We start from the raw sequence: 16,646 nt of genomic DNA on the forward strand, positions 1-16,646 counted from the left end.
ATCCACTCACGGATTGATGGGCACTTGGGTTGGTTCCCCATCTTTGCATTTGTGAATTGTGCTGCAATAAACATTTGAGTGCACATGTCTTTTTGATAAAATAACTCTTTCCTTTGGGTTAATACCCAGTAGTGGGATTGCTGGATCAAATGGTAGGTCTACTTTTACTTCCTTCAGGTATCTCCATATGACTTTCCATAGAGGTTGTAGCAGATTGCAGTCCCACCGACAGTATGTTAGCATTTCTTTCTCTTGTTATCCATACCAGCATCTGTTATTTGGTGATCTTTTTTTTTTTTTTTGATAAAAGCCATTCTCACTGGATAGGTTATATCTCATTCTGGTTTTGATTTGCATTTCCCTTATGATTAGAGACGTTGAACAATTTTCATATATTCATTGGTCATTAATCTATCTTCTTTTGAAAATCTTCTATTCATATCTTTTGCCCACTTTTTTATGGGGTTGATTTTTTTTCTTGCTTATTTGCTTGAATTTTTTGTAGATTCTGGTTATCAGTTTTTACTCACTTAAAAGACCTACTTTCTGCAACATCTTATTTTTTCTAGTATCATTTCTCTCTTCTCTGTTCTACCTGCTTCCCTATATCATTGCTTTATAGAATTTATAATCTTTTCTTTCAGCACATTGAACCCTTATATATAGCTCTGTTATAATGCCTTTTAATATGTAGCAATTATTGGTATGCTTGTCAAACTCCCTTATTAAACTATAAATTTCTTGGTTGCAGAAATGTGTCTTATTTGTTTTTTCATCTTTTGTACCAGCATGGCTGTTAATTAATGTATAATGAAAGTAATTAATGGATGAATAATTAAAAGAATGGAAGTATCTACCAGATAGCAGCAGTGAAGATGAAGTTGTCTTGTCCTAAGTGAAACAAATTGGGGATTCCTGTGTATACTGTTTTCTCTATCCGTTCAGGATCTGGTATATCTGTATAGCTGAGATTGAGCTCCTCAAGTATAGGAGATGCGAATGCTTTCTGACTATTTTTCTGGTAATTCATTTTTATCGTATTTCCACAAATGTAGGTCTCTTAACTATTGGGAATAAAAAATTGCTCTTTCACCACAAATAATTTGAGAAGCACTGGTGTAGGATCTCATGTCTGGGCATTTACTCTAGGTTGATACCACTCAATGTGTGGTGCTGACCTGACAGCCTATGAATTGTTTGTCAGCACTCAGATAAGGCTCTTATCCTAGGTTGTAAATTGGTGGAAGCCGCTAAGTTCATTTATTGGTTAAATAGATTTTGTGTTTGTTTGGTAGCAAGCCAGCAAAGATGAAAGAAGTAGTATATTGCTTTATATTCTAGCATAAGCTCCTTATTTCTTTGCACACTGGTAGTTTGAAAAACGCTGCCCTAAACAATCTTGGATATCCCATCTCTACTCATTCTGTTCTGTTTCTGACTGGTGGATTGCATTTTGGAATGAGGTATATTACTATTAGGAAGTAATCTCAAACCTTCATTAATTAACTCTAGTTTGAACTGGTGGCCTTCAAGGCCACCTCAGGTTAAATCATAGCAGCAGACACTTGTGAACTTCAAAAATGAACTACCACTTCAGCAACTTGTCTTTCCTGCCCTTCAGAAGCTCTTTCAGAGTAGTGAGAAATTCTTGTCAATAATCTGTGGAAAACTAACTGAAACTTTCTTTGTATTATGAAATGCCAAGCAGAGACTTTTTAAGGCAGCATTAATGTGCTTATGAATCACAGAGAACTTGTTAAAATACCCAGGAATGGATTAACAAGCTGTGGTATATGTATACCATGGCATAATATTCAGCCATTAAAAAAGATGGAAACTTTTATATCCTTTGTATTAACCTGGATGGAAGTGGAACACATTTTCTTGGTAAAGCATTAGAAGAATGGAGAAGCATGAATCTTATGTACTCAATTTTGATATGAGAACAATTCATGACCTAGTCCACGGTAGGGGGTGAGGGAAGGGGAGAGCTAGAGAAGAGGGGAGGGAGGAGGGGAAAGGAAGAGTGGAGGGAGGGAGTGGGGGGTCTCTGTGTGTGACACACCTTTTGGGGGCAAGACACAAGTGTAAGAGGGACCTTACCTAACAAATGCAATCAATGTAACCTGGTTTCTTGTACTCTCAGTGAATCCCCAACAATAAATTTTTTTTTTTTTTTAATATAACTGATTCTGATTCAGGGGATTGGGGTCTGAGAGTCTGTATTTCTAACAAGCTCCCACGTGATCCTGATGCTTTTGATCAGTAAACCACAGTTCAAGAAGAAAGAATTTAGGTTGTTGTCAACCTTTGTTAGTCCTGGATAAAACTGACATGAAACCAGTAAATCAAAACATCAGTTGACATTAGATTGAATTTGGCTTTCTTTCAGTTAAATCACTAAATGATGGGTGAATAGAAGGTGAGTCTTTGATATTGTTTTAGAAAATACTTTCTTCAGTACAATTTGTTTAGATTATGTGTGTGTGTATGTGTAAAATACAACTTTTAAAAATATATTTTTAATAGATGAGAATACGGACATCGCTGAACATCTCTATCAAAAAGTTAAAATTCTTTGCTGGATTATGACAGGCCCTCAAAATCTAGAGAAAAAAGCCAAACACGTCAAAGCTACATGGGCGCAGCGTTGTAATAAAGTGTTGTTTATGAGTTCAGAAGAAAATAAAGACTTCCCTACTGTGGGATTAAAAACCAAAGAAGGCAGAGATCAACTATACTGGAAAACAATTAAAGCTTTTCACTATGTTCATGACCATTATTTAGAAGATGCTGATTGGTTTATGAAAGCAGATGATGATACATACGTCATAGTGGACAACTTAAGATGGCTTCTTTCAAAACATGACCCTAAAGACCCCATTTACTTTGGGAGAAGATTTAAGCCCTATGTAAAGCAGGGCTATATGAGTGGAGGGGCAGGATATGTACTAAGCAAAGAAGCCTTGAAGAGATTTGTTGATGCATTTAAAACAGACAAATGTACACATAGTTCCTCCATCGAAGACTTAGCAATGGGGAAATGCATGGAAATTATGAATGTAGAAGCAGGAGATTCGAGAGATACCACTGGGAAAGAAACGTTTCATCCGTTTGTACCAGAACACCATTTAATCAAAGGTTATCTACCCAGAACCTTTTGGTATTGGAATTATAACTATTATCCTCCTGTAGAGGTAAGGTTAGAAATTTCATTATTGTGTAAATACTTGAACTGACTTTAGTTGATAAAAACTAATATATGTATGTTTCTATACTACTAGGCATCTTCCGTTGTCTTTTGGTACCGAGTGGCAGTATAACAAAGTAAATGAGAACTGGGACATCAGCTGTAGTCATTCAACAAATATGTATTGGTGTTACTATATGCCAGGCATTGAGAATATGGAAGTCAGTACAGCCAAGTTCCTGTTCTCATGCACTTTACATCCTGGATGAGGAGAGATACATGTACAGTAAAGGGCAGACTAGTACATTATTTTATTAACTATTTCAGATATATGAATATTTGAGAATAACATACCTTGGACTACCACTAAGCTTTACCAAATGTTAATCTGTTTTTACAGATTAAAAGATTGTTACAGCAACCTTTTTGCTTCAGATTTTTTTGGAAGAAAAAAATGTTATACAGTTGAGAGTTACATACCCTCCCCAATCCAGTTTCGTTACCTCCTTCCCCAAAGTTAACCATTGTCATGAATTTAATATTACCATGTCTGTTTTTCCACATGTTTATATATCCATAAATAATATATAGTAACATTTTGCAAGTTTTTAAATAAATGGAATCAAACTATATGCATCTTTTCTATAACTTGCCCTTTTTACACATTGAGATTTATTAATATTATTTTATGTATCTGCTCTGTTAACGTGCTGTGTAATGATTTAAAGTAGGAATATATTATAGTTTATCCGTTCTCCTAATGCATTTAACAGGTAGATTTTTTTTCCAGTTTTTCACTATTATAAGCATTGCTGCAGTGAATAAATGAATGAGATTGGGAATCATGAAACTTAGCCTTTAGACTCAGTTCTATTACTGATTAATTATGCCTTCAGGCAAGTCCCTAGCTCTCTCTGCCTTCTTTTCTCTAGCCCTAATTATATAAATAATATACTTGATGCTACTACTCTCTTCTTCACAAGCCAGTGCTTTCAAATTATCTTCTAGAACAGTGGTTTCACTTAGCATTCTAATGATTTAAAACTGGACATGAAATTGCCAAAGTATTTCTAACTGAAACAATGTTTTGAGACTTCTTCAAGTGAAGAGTTCAGTTCTGTGCTACAGTTCTATTTGCTTTTATTATAGCATAATGTTGTTTTGAAGCTTCAAGATTTATAGTATTTTTAAGTTACTAATCTAAAGATGAATTTTTTTTCTTTTTCTCTCTCATGCATATGAAATCATTAATTTGGGATGATGATACCTTTGCCTGGTTTTTATTTTTATTCTTTTAAAAAAGGTCTCTTAGTATAGTTTTATTGTTTTTTTCAAATATATCTTTATATTCCCAGGTATGCAACTTTTTATTACTATTCTTAAAAAAAAAAGCAAAAAAAAAAAAACACTTTTTTTTTTTTTTTTTTTTTTGAGAAAGAGTCTCACTTTGTCACCCTTGGTAGACTGCCGTGGTGTCATAGCTCATAGAAATCTCAAACTTCACTGCTCAAGTGATCCTCTTGCCTCAGCTTCCCAAGTGGCTGGGACTACGGGCTCCTGCCACAATGCCCGGCTATTTTTTAGAGACGGAGTCTTGCTCTTGTTCATGCTGGCCTCAAACTCCTGAATTTAGGCAGTCCACCCACCTTAGCCTCACAGAGTGCTAGGATTATACGCCTGAGCCATCGCAAATTTGAGCCAAGCCCAAATTTTTCTATATTTAGTAGAGATGGAGTCTACTCTTGGCTCGTGCTGTTCTTGAACTCCTGAGCTCAAGCGATCTTCTTGGTTCAGTTTTTCTGTTTTTAGCGGGGGGTGGGGGGGTGGTCTCGCTTTTGCTCAGGCTGGTCTTAAACTTGGAGCTCAAGCAGTCCACCCTCCTTGACCTCTTAGAGTGTTAGGATTATAGACCATGCCCAGCCCTACTTGGGTTTTTGTTTTTTTAAGAACTGGCATATGTGAACACTTTTTTTCTTTTTAAAATCTGGCTCTGTAACTGAATTCTTTATTTCTGTTGATTTTTTCACCTGAGATTCTTGAGGTTTTTGGGTAACCATAATCATCTACAAAGAACTCTTGTTTTCATGTAATTATAGCTGTTTTCTTTTATTATTTATAATGCTTAACAGTAATCCAGTAAAAAAAAAAAACTCAATAAAATAGTTATAATCTGTAGTAAATCTTATCAAAAACATTGTTACAATATTTTAGAGCATGTAAAAATTGTTTCCAGAGATCAGCAATTGAAAAATAACTGAGAATGTGGGAAACCTGCAGCCTGCACATATGGCCTTCTAGATCTTTGAGAGTAGCCTTTTAACTGACTCTTTTTATTTATTTATTTTTTATTGGAGACAAAGTCTCAGTCTGTTGCCCTGTGTAGATGCCGTGATGTCATAGCTCACTACAACCTCTAATTCTTGGGCTCAAGTGATTCTCTTGCCTCAGCTTCCCGAGTAGCGGGGACTACAGGCCACAACGCCCAGCTAATTTTAGAGATGGGAGTCTTGCTGTAGCTCAGGCTGGTCTCAAACCCACAAATTTAGGCAATCCACTTGCCTCGGCCTCCCATACTGCTGGGATTACATGCGTGAGCCACCACGCTTGGCCTTCTGAATCCTTTTAAGAAAGGGATTTATTCTGTGAAGTTTGGATTCAGCCTAGGGGCCACACTTGAATGTCTGGAGCAGTGGTTGTCAACCTTCCTCATGCTATGACCCTTTAATACAGTTTCTCACATTGTGGTGATCCCCAACCATAAAATTATTTTTGTTGCTACTTCATAACTATAATTTTGTTACTGTTATGAATCACAATATAAATATCTGATATGACTGGTCGCCACCCACAGGCTGAGAACTGCTGATCTGGAGGCTTTAGTTTAATACGAACTAGCCTGTGTAGTAGCCACTACTCACACGTGGCCATTGAGCACTTGAAATGTGGCTAGTCCATATTGAGATGTGCTGTAAGCATAAAACACACACCTGATTTCAAGAATTTAGCAAAAGAAAAACAATGATTTCATTATAAACTTTTAAAATATTTATTGCATGTTAAAATAATGATTAATTTTTTCAGTTAAAATATATGCAAATTTCACTTAGTTTCATATTTTTAGCATGATGACTAGAAAAGTTTAAATTGTTTTATGTAGCTCACATGACTGTTGGACAAAGCTGTTTTAGATAATCACAAGTTGATCTACTGTTTACTTTATTTGTATCTATTCTGATGTTCTATAAAGGTGTAAAGAATAGGTACCAGATAATGTTCTATAGTCTATGTGGTTTCTAAGAATCCCACATATCCAGTGTTTATTTCAAAGAGAAAATTCAGAGAAAATGCAATGGATAGTTTCTTGGTAATTTTTACTGTGCTGTAAACTATAGATTCCCAATTTAAAGTCAACATGATTTCTTTTTTCTGGGAACTTGCCAGACTTATCTTCGTCCTTGCAAAGATAGAGTGTGAAGTTTTGTTGGAATAACTTGGATGATATATTCTCTAGAAACCAATTCTTTTTTTGTTAAATTTTTGTACATTAATGCAATTATGGGGTACAATGTTATGGTTTTATGTATCATTTGAAATATTTTCTTCATCAAAATGGTTAACATAGCCTTTACCACATTTTCTCAGAAACCAATTCTGATCCTAAATTGACCTTGTAATGGTTTAATTCTGGGACCAGCCTGACTCTTTCTATTTTCTTTATTTTTTTATTTTCCAATCCCTTTTTGTTTATTGGACTATTACTTAGTTTTTAACTTGTTCTCAGACCAACCCTATTCGATAACTAGACAAATATTTAAATCTGACCTACTTACCTGAAAGCCTAGGTGATAATTCGGTCAATGATAGGCGGCATTTATTATAAGCAAAGCATAATCCCAAGCATTTTACACACCTATCTCCCTCCTTTAAGTAACCACCTTTTACACATGAGAAAATTGAAACTTACAGACATTAAGCAGTTTGCCCAAGGTTGTACACTAGTAGGCAAAATTTGGTTGAAACCCTGGTTTGGCCTGGGAACTTCGTGTCAAATACTATGCTTTCTGGGTTCACTTACAGATGAAGTATTATGTTGTAGACACCAACTAACAAGCCTTAAGTCATTAAATGCTGAAGAGGTATCTTTCTGAGACTGAAGCAAGCAAAAGCAAAAAATTACAGTGAGAAAATTAGGAAGAAAAAGTAAAAGTTAAAGAAATAGAGTACCCTTTTTATAGCTGCCCCATTCACTTGAAGAAGTCTCAAGAATTTTATCTGCTAAAACACTGAAGGGTGTAAGAAAACATTGTTTCAGTTAGAAATACTTTGGCAATTTCATATCTGGTTTTAAATCATTAGGAACTCTTAAGTGAACTGTTGACTTCTTCCACAGATCTAATAAATTAAGTTTGAATGTTGAATTCTTTTAAAATTAATGTGTCCTTATTAACTATGTGAATATCATGTGTTAGGAATGTGCTCCTTATTAACAATGCCTGTTTGCACTACTTTTTAGGGTCCTGGTTGCTGTTCTGATCTTGCAATTTCTTTTCACTATGTTGATTCTACAACTATGTATGAGTTAGAATACCTCGTTTATCATCTTCGTCCGTATGGTTATTTATACAGATATCAACCTGCCTTACCTGAAAATATACTAAAGGAAATAAGTCAAGCAAACAAAAATGAAGATCCAAAAGTAAAATTAGGAAACCCTTGAAAGAAAAACATGAATAAAGACAGGTAAAATGGCTAGCATTGCACTGAAGAACTTCTGCATTTCTGACACAGAGCACAGGACTCCAGTGAGGAGTTCTGAGTGAACATTTCCATGAAGATATCTTCCATATGAATGACTATAAACTGAAGCTTTAAGTGAGCTGTGAAGTCTGTTAAAATGTGTTTTGATACAGTAATATATAAATATATATATATATGAAGAACTTGTGTTTTTAAAAAGGTGGCCAGGTACAGAGACTAGAAAAGAGATTTTGTTGCCTATTTTTGACCATATATATTATTGTCACTGGGAAACTAAGACAATTAAATTTTCTAAAACTACACAGCACCATGTTAGTTAACACACACATGATGCTAAACAGATCTGCCTTAAAGAAAATTTTAGAAAGAAATATTGTTGTTCAGTGTTAATAAACTTAAAGAATGAGTTTGTTTTTGCAGTATCATATAAATGAACCAACCCCACACACACACAAATACAGTTTTTGTCTAATGTCTAATGTGATTATTTATAATTGGCAGTATTTCTTCCAGAACAAAGTAGAATAAGAATGGCACTTACTCTAAAGTGCATTAATAAAACCACATTTTAAAATTATCATGGGCCTTGACTATATTATGTACTTGGTTCTAATTAGTAATCTTTTACTGAGTCCCTGTTGTCTCTTTTCTAAATATGATTAACCACTCTTAAATACCATTCTTTACAATCACTATTTATTTACTCAAAGCATTAATATTATTCTTTAAACGTACATTTTATAATTTGTTTCCAGATTTACCCATTATTAATTATGGGTAACTAAACTATTAAGTAGTACATTCAATGCTATTTGGGGATGCTTTTCTTATATCAGTGCCACTCTCAGGAATTACTGACATTTTTAATTATGTAAAACTCTTTCCAACTGCATAATTATAATTTCTTTCATTCTCATCTTGAGAGATGAGAACTTGTTTGTGCCTTTCATTACTTGTTTAGAGTTTTAAAATTCATTTTAAGATCTGAGGTGGCTGTTAGTTACACTGGCAAGATTAGTTTCAGTGCAGGATTTTGACCAGTTAAGTAAAAGCATTAGAAAATGCAGAGTGCTTAAGCTAAAATGCCATATATTAAAAGGTGAAATAATTTATGAATAACAATCTGGAGTTTGATGCTGACTGACTTTTAGGATAATTGTTTTGTCCGTGGATAATTCTAACACAGCAGAATACCAATTGAAAACTCTTGTCAAAAACATACCAGAGATGTCTCATAGTAATTTGTTTAAAGAATTTCTGGAAGGAAAAAACATTTTTAATTTTTATTGTCTTTAGCAATACTATCTGAGTGTGTCATAATAGAATATTTTATAGACTTTCTATAAGATTATATCTAATGTTACAAATGATTTAGATTTCCCTTATGTTTATCATTATTTTTATTTTATGTGGCTGTCAGGCCACTAACTCTGCTGCTTAGCTGAATAATTTCTACTTTTTGTGCCAAAACATGTCAAAACTATGACTTTTGGGATGGTATATTTAAGCAGATATTTGTTTTATTGGTTAACTCTGTCCACATAGTGAAAACATGAACCAGTTTTTACCTTTTAAATTGGTTTTGCTGTTTTCACTGTAGCGTTGTCTGCCAAAATTTCAATGCATTCATTTTATTCTTTGAACAACTCTTCACTGTGGTGTAGACATGAATTTCCATGTATACTTTTCTTTACTAGAAATGATTTACTATACACATCAAAAAACATTCAAGATTAACTCATAGGAAATAGATGCGACAAATCCTGAGCTTTAGAGTCAAACTGCCTGGGTTTAAATTCTTAACTCCATCACTTACTATTTTTGTAACCTTGAGAAAATTACTTAATCTCTTTGTGCTTCAATTTCCTCATCTATAAATTAGGGGTAAATACTACCTACCTCACAGGATTTTTTCTGAGGATTAAATAAGTGAGTATCTGTAAGGACTCTTAGAACACTGTCCCAGAATAGGGAGCAATATGTATAAGATATTATTATTATGTTACTTTGGAGTGTAAATATTTCATTTAAATTAATGAAAATCTGCTTTGATCAAATCAGATACTGAAGGAAATATACATTTCTTATAATGATAAGTTATAGTATTTATCTAGTGCCTACTGTATGCCAGGTATGGTGTTTAGGTACTCTGTGTACATTAATGTTAGTCCTCACAAATTTAGTATTATTTCCACGTTATTATGGATGAGGAAACGAGACTCAGGGAATTAATGTAACTTTTCCATTGTCACAAAGCTGGTAAGTTACAGAGTTTGGATTCATACCCAAAGTCTGTGTGTTTATTTGAATCATGACAAGCTTGACATTAGTCAGTTACCATGATTTCTGTTTTCACTTACATGATATGTGACATCTGATACATTGTCCAGTTAATAGATTAACAGACCACATTGTCAGTGATTTTTAAACTGTGGTTCTCACACTTGCTGACAGCTTGTTAACATGCACCTCTAAAGACCCTAAATCCCAGAGATTCTGATTTAGCATAGGTTCCATGAATATGCATTCTTACCAAATACCCAAGGGCAGTGATTTCAAAGTGTGTTTCCAACAAGCAACATCAAATAATCTGGAAATTTGTCAGAAATGCACCCTCTCTCAGGCCCCACCTCAGAGATACTGAATCAGAAACTCTGGGAACAAGGGCAGGGCTAGAAGTTGTGTTTAAGCAAGCCCTACAAATGAGTCTTGTTCATCCTTGTTGGAGAACCACTGCCCAACTACATACATGATTCTGGAACAAATAGTCTGTGGAACACACTAAAGATTATTTATTACCCATTGATGAAGGTATTTTTCTAAAACTTAGGTAAAACTAATGTTTTAAATCAGTGTAATCCAGGATCATACTATATTAAATGTAAAATGCTTCAAAGATAATTTAAAGGGTTAGTGGATCATTCATTTTGGCAGAATTTTTCTAGCTTCTCCACAGTGACAAACATCAGAGCCCGCAATAAAATCTGTAATTTTCTAAGTTTAGTACTTTTACATTGGGACATGAAGGGTTCGTTAAATACCAATAAGTACATACTAATTCATTAAAAGCATACATAAATGAATGTCATCAAAAATGCCCACAATTGTTAAGTAAAACAATTTTTTAAGAAGTAGCAAAATGTTGTTTTATAACATGCAGAACATTTTTCTGCTAATTCTGTCATTAAAATTTTTACACTTTCAAGGATCATTTGACTGTTCTTTATGACCTAATAAGGCAAAAATAATTTTTTCCAAGTATTTGATAGAGTACATAAAACCAGGTAGCATGATGATGATTTATTTACCATCTTCTAGATTAAGGTCTTTGTTATAAAGAATTTAGGGTGGTCTCAAAACATAAATGGGCTTTTGATATCTTTATGTTCTCTAATAACAGAATACTTGTCTTTTCTAGTGGGAAGTTCATAGATAACAAAGGTTTTCATTCCATAGTTGTTTTCAAATACCATAAATTTCAGAGTAGTTTTTGTTACTGTATTAAGATATGAAAATAAATCACTGACCAGTTTTTAAAAATTTTTTGGATTTGAGCATTAAATTTTCTAACTGGTTATTTTCATAAATGTTTGAGTATTAATTTTCACTTCTTTGAGCCTATCAAACTATATTACCAGATTAAGGTACTTTTGTAATTGAAAGAATCCCTTGATTGATTACATTGTATAGCATTTTATTAATCATTTAAATTTTCAGTTCATTAGACTATTACTCTTTGACGATTTCCACTTCTTTGTATTTATTTCTCTTTATTTCTTTTATAACTAACTTCCATGTTCTAGCTACTCTTAATGCTGCTTTCATAAGGTTAATTTGGTTGTTAGTGCTACATAATGATTAGAATTTCTAACATTTACTGATAATTTTATATCTACTAATTAGGTTTCCCTATGAAATTTAAAGTAAAAGTCTATTGAATAATACCTTCTGGCTCTCAGGATATTTGTGCTACTTAAAAATTTACAATTTTAAATTAATCCTACATCTACAATTATCAAAGGAAGTAAAGTTATTTAGATCACCCACTTACCCTTTTCTCAAAACTGCTTTGCTTCATTTCTGTACTTGATAGCAAGTTCAATAACATACTTAAGGAATCTGGGAACAACCTGTGGTATATTTTATGCTAAATGTTACCTCTGTTTTAAAAAAATGAGTTCTATTTATACATCAGAGTTGAAATAGAAACTTCAACACAAATTGGAATGAAAAAATTTATAAATTCTCTTTAGAGAAACAACTCTAAAACTAATTTTAGGTTTGAATTGTACTGTGTTTCAACTCCTTTACATCTCTAGTTTTCAGTTATATGAGTTGTCTGAATATCTCTGCAGGGTCCTGCAAATTAATAATCTACATGAAGTATATTATTAGAGGGAAACTAATCTTAACTGCTAAGCAGTGTGCTGTAGTACTTAGTAATGTGTTTTGGAATTTAAAATTATTTGAGGTAATAAGTGTCATGAATGGTTTTAAAATGTCTGGTGACTTGCTTATTTTAAGTGATCACCACAAGTCAGAAAAATGTATTTTTTAGCATTTTTTAAAGTGCCTTTTGAACATTTTTAAACAATGGATTTAAATAACTCATAAATAAATTGCCATGTTCAAAGTTGTTTCATTTGATTATCTTTGTTTGTACCACAAGTATGATTATTGATGATAGAATTTTAATGGAACAGTAAGGCACAACTGTAGATTAAAACTATACAGCCAAAGGGAAAAGTCAATATCTTAGGAACTTTAAATATCTAAATAAAGGAGCCTCTGAAGCACCTCTCTAACAGGTCAGTGTCAGACATACCTGCTTTTTTATATGGTTCCCATATTACATCACTTGGTCACAAACTCAGACTGGTACTTCATAAAGAATTCCTCATTTGTTTATTCTTGAATAATCTAGTCTGTCCACTCCCCTATTCTCTACCATTTCTCATCACTTTGCAGTGGTATTTTTCTCACAATCCTCTTCCTAAAGAACCGAGAACATTGTAGCCTATCAAAGCAAGGAAACAAGCAATAAGTAATAGATATATGGATGAATAGACTTATACCGACATATGGTAGGATGGCAACAGCCTGATTCATTGAAGCTTAAACTAAACGGACTTTGGCAGAGAAGTTGCTGTAACTTGCTCAAAGACCTGTAATGCCACCTTAAGTTGTGCTACCAGTGCAAGACCTCTTGTTTCCAAGGGATTAAGAGTGGTCTACATGAAGGTCCAGGAAACTAATATAACCAGGCAATTAATGATATGACACATTCAATGCTTTGGACCTACATTAGGAACTGACTGTGGCTTCCAGCATTAACATTTTGCCAAGTGTAAAATTCATAAAGAATTTGGTGTAGAACGTCAAGACACTGAGGACAATCTATAAATCTTTTGGACTAGTTTCAATTGGGCACTTCTGTAACACTAATCTTTCTACTTGGAAATGTGAAGTGGAAAACCTTCAATGCACATAATGCTGAGTCATAAACCATGCTGCACAGGTGTGGATTCAGGAGGATGTAGAGGGGGCCCAGCCTCCTTGTTCAAGAAGCCCATAAGAAAGTCCCCAAGTATATTGTCAGAGCAGCCATTTTTGTAGTAATGGTGTCCCCAAAATAAGCAAACTTGCAGACACAGGCTATTTTCTGAGTAATCAACACTGCACTAAGAAGAGCAGCCACATGGGTACATAAGTTAAGAATCAGAGGCGGAGAGGCCTGAGCAAGACTCAGCTCTCCATCTCTCACCAAAGCCTCCTAAGAAGTATACCTCCACACTACAGCCCTTGGATGATAGAACAGGTGCACGGGACAAAGAGATGGTCTCATTCTTCAGAAAGAAATGTTCAGTGAAAAGTCCTGGAGCATCAACAGCCTGGAGACCCACTGAAGTATGATGCTGAGAACTGGCAAACCACCCAACTATCCTGCCCTATATATGCCAGACATATTTAACAGGCATAGCTTGGGGTGCCAAGTACAAGAGAGATCTTGAGACTCAATAAAAAGGAGGCTAAGTGAATGGTTTATCGGGTGACAGAGAAGTAGGAAGCAAAGAACATATAAAAAGGATGAAAATTACACCGAAGCCTCACTGGAGAGAAGGAGCACGGCTACAGTCAGTCCATGTCTGGTGAAAGCTGTGCTGGCTTATTCTGGACATGATTCCCTCTCACTTTCTCAGACTGGATGGATGTATAGCATTCATTAGCAGAAGGTATTTATAAATGGAGAACTGGTGAATGGAAAGTGAATAGAAATACTGGTCTGCCATTCTGTAATGCTGTGTTGATATACTGAAGGCCAGTTTGTGTTGACAGAACGTATTTGGGGTTTTCATGCAACAGCAGTAGTTCTTTGGGATAAGGGAAGTGATGAGGTAGAGGTGGGGCTCGTAGATAGGAGAACTGTCAAGTTCCAGTTCGTAAATATTACAAAACAATGAACACTTTGGTTTTGTCCCTTAGTGAAAAAATCAGATACTCATTTTCTGCTCCATGCCCACCTTCTCCAAACCCTTAACAAATTCTGTGAGATATGGCACTGTCCCTATCCTGATCAGCCTCCTGAATGGCCCTGTCTGCGACGCTGCCCAGCTGCTCATCTGAGGTCTTCACTCCAACCATCATGAGTAGCACCTGTAACAGCTCATCACTGGCGATCTTACCATCTTTATCCAAATCATAGTAAAAAAGCAAAGTGCTCTTTGTTGCTTCAGCTGTTGAGTGTTTCTGGCCCATTCACATCTTTGCTCTTTTCATTATCCTCAGTGGGTCAGAAATGAACCAAAGTTCTCATGGATCTCAGGAATCCACAGAAATATACCTGTTCCTTTACCTCTGGAAAGAAGGCATTGATGATCTGGTTCCCTAATGGGTTGGTGGCAAGTTCTGGAATCATCTGGAATCTTGGCTGAGAGTCCCGTTCTCTCCTTTGTCCAAGCCAATGAACTGGCTATTGAGGCAACTGCTCTGACTATGAAAAGCCAGCTTCCTTGATGTCCTCAGCTCTTTGTCCCCCAGTAATGTGCAGACCCGAGACCCTGTCACTGAGCCTGGAGCTGCTTCCTCTGGGAGCACTATCACCTGAAGCCACCCTGCTGGAAGGGAGGGAAGGAAAGGAGGAAGGGTTCATCGGATTATTTTAACTGATATTAGAGCAGAATAAATGTCTCTTATGGGCAATTTGGGGGGTATTTTCCCAAAAATATTGTTTTCCCATCAAAGCTTTTCAGGAGGCTTAAAATTTTTACTGTAATATAAATTATCTATATATATTTATTTTAAAGCAACAAAATATTACACCTCTGACTTGGAATAATGTACTGTAAAAAAAATTGGAATTGGGGCAGCACCTGTGGCTCAATGAGTAGGGCACCAGCCCCATATACTGAGGGTGGCGGGTTCAAACCTGGCCCGGGCCAAACTGCAACAAAAAAATAGCTGGGCGTTGTGACAGGCGCCTGTAGTCCCAGCTACTCGGGAGGCTGAGGCAAGAGAATTGCCTAAGCCCAGGAGTTAGAGGTTGCTGTGAGCTGTATGATGCCACAGCACTCTACCGAGGGCGAGAAAATAAGACTGTCTAAAAAATTGGAACCTACTCAAGAGTCCAGGTAAGTGTATGTAGATATGTCTGTGTCTGATGCATGTATACAAACAAACAGAGTTCTATTTCTTGATTATTTTAATCTATCATGTATACGGAGAAATTTATGTATTCAACAAATAATTATACTAACCACCTGCTAGAAATACAATAGTGAAAAAGACATAGGATCTCTGTTCTCATCAACGCTTAATTCTTGTATAAGAAAAATAAACAGTTTAATGAATAAGATATTTCAGAGAGGTGTTAGGAAAAATACCAGTGCAATTTTCTGCGTGGGTTATTAAGGAAGGCTTCTGAGGAAGTAACATTTGGGCTGAGACTTGAATGGCAGACATTTTGTATACTTCAGAAGTTATTTCTATCTATGAAATTATTTGCTCCTAGTATGTTTAAAAAAAAAATTTCCGGGCGGTGCCTGTGGCTCAAAGGAGTAGGGCGCTGACCCCATAAACGAGGTGGCAGGTTCAAACCTGGTCCCCGGCCAGAAACTGCAAAAAAAAAAAAAAAACCAGTTTCCATCTTTACACCTTGCTTGGGAAATACAACTTGTGATAGCTCACTGAACTGTGATGCCAAGGTGAAGAAGCTTGGTGTTTTAGGTGTATTTCATCCAGCAGGCAGGCCTATTGGTATTAGATCTGTGTAGAACAGTGATTCTTACCCTTCCTAATGCCATGACCCTTTAATACAGTTCCTCATGTTTTTGCTACTAGCAACAAAAATAATTTTATGATTGGGGGTCACCACAACACAAGGAACTGAATTAAAGGGTCACGGCATTAGGAAGTTGAGAACCACTGGTCTAGAAGTTTTAGGATATGAATAAAAATTCACCTAGTACTTTACCTCTTCCTAGGCAAATGATTACAAATGTTCGTAATTTCTCTGAGTCTTGTTTATCTGCCTCAATTTTCAGTAACCTGCTACCCAGTATGTTCCAGATTAGGGTGTGTGTGGGGTGTGTGTGTATATAGTTATTTGGGTTAGGCAGCCCGTAAAAACCTGAGGATATAAATGCCACCTGATATTGCTTTAGTAGCAGAGTCGTATAATTTAACACATTCAGATAGCTAA

General features: G+C 35.3%; 1 protein-coding gene and 1 pseudogene across 3 annotated transcripts in view; one reads left to right on the plus strand and one right to left on the minus strand.

Moving 5' to 3' along the window:
* Nucleotides 1–8,525, plus strand: part of C1GALT1 (core 1 synthase, glycoprotein-N-acetylgalactosamine 3-beta-galactosyltransferase 1) — a 39,644-nt gene extending 31,119 nt beyond the window's left edge. For 2 of the 3 annotated variants that reach the window (XM_003782700.3, XM_023519309.1), the window contains exons 3-4: nucleotides 2,530–3,197; nucleotides 7,704–8,525. In XM_003782700.3, the coding sequence (XP_003782748.2) occupies nucleotides 2,530–3,197; nucleotides 7,704–7,907 (872 nt within the window). In that variant the 3' untranslated portion in view covers nucleotides 7,908–8,525. The remainder of the gene's footprint in view (nucleotides 1–2,529; nucleotides 3,198–7,703) is intronic. The other variant, XM_023519308.1, reaches the window with a different exon arrangement.
* Nucleotides 8,526–13,813: 5,288 nt separating this feature from the next.
* The window catches only part of LOC100962522, a 34,080-nt pseudogene continuing 31,247 nt past the window's right edge, over nucleotides 13,814–16,646 (minus strand).

This window comes from Otolemur garnettii, unplaced genomic scaffold, assembly GCF_000181295.1.
Source record: "Otolemur garnettii isolate 467f Iridium unplaced genomic scaffold, OtoGar3 scaffold00005, whole genome shotgun sequence".
Taxonomy (NCBI): Eukaryota; Metazoa; Chordata; class Mammalia; order Primates; family Galagidae; genus Otolemur; species Otolemur garnettii.